This window comes from Scyliorhinus torazame, chromosome 13 (genome assembly GCF_047496885.1).
Source record: "Scyliorhinus torazame isolate Kashiwa2021f chromosome 13, sScyTor2.1, whole genome shotgun sequence".
Taxonomy (NCBI): Eukaryota; Metazoa; Chordata; class Chondrichthyes; order Carcharhiniformes; family Scyliorhinidae; genus Scyliorhinus; species Scyliorhinus torazame.
The window spans coordinates 73,994,846-73,998,589 of record NC_092719.1 but is presented as its reverse complement, the minus strand read 5'-3'; the positions used below and the strand labels follow the sequence as shown (position 1 = coordinate 73,998,589).

At 44.1% G+C, this 3,744-nt stretch overlaps 1 protein-coding gene across 6 annotated transcripts in view; it reads left to right on the top strand.

Moving 5' to 3' along the window:
- Positions 1-311: 311 nt before the first annotated feature.
- recql (RecQ helicase-like) overlaps positions 312-3,744 on the top strand; it is a 52,933-nt gene continuing 49,500 nt past the window's right edge. Inside the window, exons 1-3 of one of the 6 annotated variants that reach the window (XM_072471769.1) lie at positions 377-393; positions 2,611-2,678; positions 2,986-3,043. Coding sequence is in view for 4 of the 6 variants with exons in the window: in XM_072471766.1 (XP_072327867.1) it covers positions 2,663-2,678 (16 nt within the window). In the remaining 2 variants the exon portion in view is untranslated. Of the gene's footprint in view, positions 412-631; positions 651-1,084; positions 1,105-2,610; positions 2,679-2,985; positions 3,044-3,744 lie in introns of those variants that run through there. The other 5 variants (XM_072471770.1, XM_072471766.1, XM_072471765.1 and 2 more) reach the window with 5 other exon arrangements.

Below are 3,744 nucleotides of genomic sequence, written 5' to 3'. Positions count from 1 at the left end.
GCCCCCTCTTCCTACCAAGGGGGTGCCGGAGAAAGCCCCGCCTCTTAATGGAGACTGCGCGGGCTCCTCACCTCTGATTGGAGATGTGAGCCGTCCTGTGTGATTGACAGGAATAGGCCGTAGGTCCAATTGGAGGAACGCCGAGCCAATGGTATGGTGGGGCGGGCTGCACGCCTTTGATTTGAAGAGCGCCGAGCCAATGGTATGGTGGGGACGGGTTGCACGCCTCTGATTGGAGGAGCGCGAAGCGAAAGCCGCATCTCTAATTGGACAAGTGATACCCAATGATTGGTGGGTGGGGATTCGACCTCTGATTGGATGAGGGAATGATTGACCGGAAGTAGCCCCGCCTCTCTCGAATCTGGTAGCCAGAGGCCTCTTTCATCTCCGGTGGTGCGTACCATTTTACAGGTTTGAAGCGGCCTGTGCTTTTAACCGCGATAGTAGGCCAGTCAGGGTTTCCGCCGATGGATGAATCGGTCTGGGGTGCGGGCGGAACTGGGTTAATTAAAAAAAAATCAGAATTTGAATTTAAAAAAACGGACAGCCTCGCGCCAGACGTGACGTCATGGAAACGGCCATCGTGGCTGTGATTGGCTGCCAGTTGGCCAATGGCGGGTGGCCTTGATGTTGATTGGCAGCAGAGCTGTGTAGGTAACGTGCTCGGGGGTGGGACGGCAACCTCAACTTGATCTATCTGGCACCTGTGTGATAGTCCCATTGGGGCAACGTGACAGGACAGATGGGGTACCCTATTTACAAAGTGGACCCTCTGAAGTGCAAAGCACTCCCTCACTATTGCCAAGAGATGAGCATCATTTGAGGGTAGAGTGAAGCTCTGTGAAGCAGGATGTTGCCAGCATTGGGAAAATCTTAGTCGTGAGGAATGATTGGATTGGATTGGTGGGGGTGGGGGGAGGATCTTTGGTGTGTTTCTTTTCTGAGGAGAACAGGCTGAAAAGAAATCTAATTGAAGTGTGTGCATTCATAAGGGATCTAGATAGCAGGGTGACCAACTGTCCTGTATTTTGCCTTGTGAAGGGACACCTTTTTTTCCTTATTTCTGGCGCAGCCTCAGGGAGACGGGTCCTTGGAGTCTCCAGGGTGAGTTTGAGAGATTCAATCATCACTATCCTCTTGAGTCCCGTGGTCAAAGTGTCCCTTATTTTATTTCATAAGAGTTGCTAGAAGGGACCATAATCAATTGCTATGGATCTCAGGTAAGGTGGTAGTAACTTTACAGGGGCTTGACAGGGTGTTAGAGGCAGAAATTTTCATAACATTTAAAAATGTGCTTGGATATACACTTGTAGTACTGTAACCTATTTTACCTATTTAAAAAAATATATACCTGAATTCAGAAATAAAATAAAACTTTAATCAGGAGAGGGGAGGGCTACCAGACTTCGCCTACTGCTCCAAATCTTCTCCAATATTGCATTTGTGAAGTCTAAGGCACCATCTTTTTTAAATTTAAAAATAAAGTTATCATGGAGCAGGTGACTGTAACCTCCGTTTCCAAAAGCTCTCCACGACTGGTTTTTCTCATAATATGCCTGGATGTTTTGTGAACTAATTGATTGTTATGCTGAGTCAAACAACTCCTTTATTATATCACATAACTGTCAGAATGCTGAAATAACCCTGGCCTTTCTTCAGCTAACAATTCCTATGTTGAAATGATTAATTTAGCATCTTGAGCTATGAGCCCACTCCATCCAAATTTGGCTTTATAGCACGAACAAATGTAAATGTCCGTGAGCTGTACATTTCTAGACTGGCTTCCTGTTGACTGGATTATCTGGGAAACTTGGCTTGTCTGCTGCAAAGTTCTGAACTGTTATAAACACTGGCCTTTTATGGCAGAAATGTGAATGAACAAAGGCTAAAATTCACATTTAGGCTAGAATGTAGTGACAGCAATTTGAAAATGTTTGTATAGGGCATGCATCTTTGAATCCTCCTTGTTAAGGACAAAATCTGAGAAGCTACCAAATTGAGTTTATGTGCAAGCTCCATGTGGCTTTTGTCTATTGTGTTAGCTAAATTTGTTAACCTCTTTCCCGCCACCTCCAACCCCACAGCATCCCCAACATATGCACAATGTGTGGCTGGACTGTCCAAGATTTTCACACTTAAGCCCTGAACTATGCAGCCTCATGAGTAATATATGAAACATAGATCCATTTTGTAATTATTGTCCCGATATCAGCCTGCCGGTACTAACATATCAGCAATTGAGGCTTTATGCAGCAAGAAAGATTTATGAAAAGCCTTGTTGAAGACCTGCAATTCAGACAGGCCAAACCATTGAGAAGAAAATAGAAGTGTAAATAATAATGAGCTATGTGGGATTGGTGTCAGAACATTACAGCTCAAAGGCTGCAGTTTGGGCACTGCCGATTTATTCTGCACAGCAATGTGTAATTATGTGATTCTTGGGAAGTTAGGTGCTTGGAACACCACTAAATTTAGGATTAATAGCAACAAATGGTCAGGTTGAAACCTTTAAGAGAGGAGTCTTTTACATGGACCTGTAAAAATTCGGGCCTTCTTATAAATGTGCTGTATCTGTCCATAGGAATTCATTTGATTGCATTTTTCTTTTAGGTTTTGAAGGCATACTGTATTTCTGAGGAGTGACAGTTATTCTGTTTCAAGTATGGCTGACGTTTCAGGTGAGTTAATCATTTGTTATCATAAAACACTGTTTTATGTTAACTGTAAGAGCTCTGTTTTGCTGTATACTTGGTGAGGTTTGCGCTCTTCAAGGTGTGGGTGCTTAAGATGGTTAGTATCTTAAGCTCTCAACTGCTTCAGCTTCAATCTGAAGAGCATCTCCTGCGCTAGTGTTACATTTCTATCCTTCCTGGTTATCTGGGTGAACAAGGTTACCAATTCATATTGAGGTTTTATGGCGAGTTGTTGACTTGTGCCCACCAGGACATGAATTGAGACTGACCAAACTAAATGGTTTATTCACAGAGCTGCTCAACATGGGTCCTAAGGTCTGCCCATGGTGAATACTGGGTGAGTTGATATGGTAGGTATAAGGGAAAAGGTAGTTGGGGGGAGGGAGGGGGGCAGGTGTTGACATGAGATGACACTAAGTTGGTATAGGGGCTATAAAGTACCATGAGGGATGTTTGGAGTGTTGGCATGGAGGTTATGAGGGTCCACAGTTGTGGGTGGGGAGGCATGTGGTATGCTGGATTGGCATGGATAGAGCATGTGTGGGAGGGTGGTGGACTGAGGGGTGAGGTCTATAGAGCAGTTTTAATGTTTTATTAAAAATACTTCAACATAGCGCCAAGGAAGGCCTTTCATCCAGCTCTTCTTTGCAACTGACAGCCCTTCCATTCGTTCCGGGGTCACCCTCCTAGACCCCAATTTTCAACCTTCCACCACAAACTGAAAATCTGACCTTCCAAGACACTTTCTCCCAGTTTCTCTAATTTGCGGGGCGAAGAATTGTCCCAACTCTGCATCCCTGGTCCTGCAGTGAAAATTTAAGCTTTTGATCTCAGTTGTGCCATCATGAGGGGACATTTTCAGTTTTCTTTTTGTGTAAGTTACAAAAGCAAAGTAGCAGACATTCGAAACCAGCTCAGAATCGGTAAGAGTCCAGTTTTTAAATCCCTTTCTGCTCGCTTAACCAGGCCCAGCAAATAAAAAAAGTAATAATCGTAAGTCAACAACCACATTTTCAAGCACTCTCGTTTTATTGACTTAAAACCATAGAAA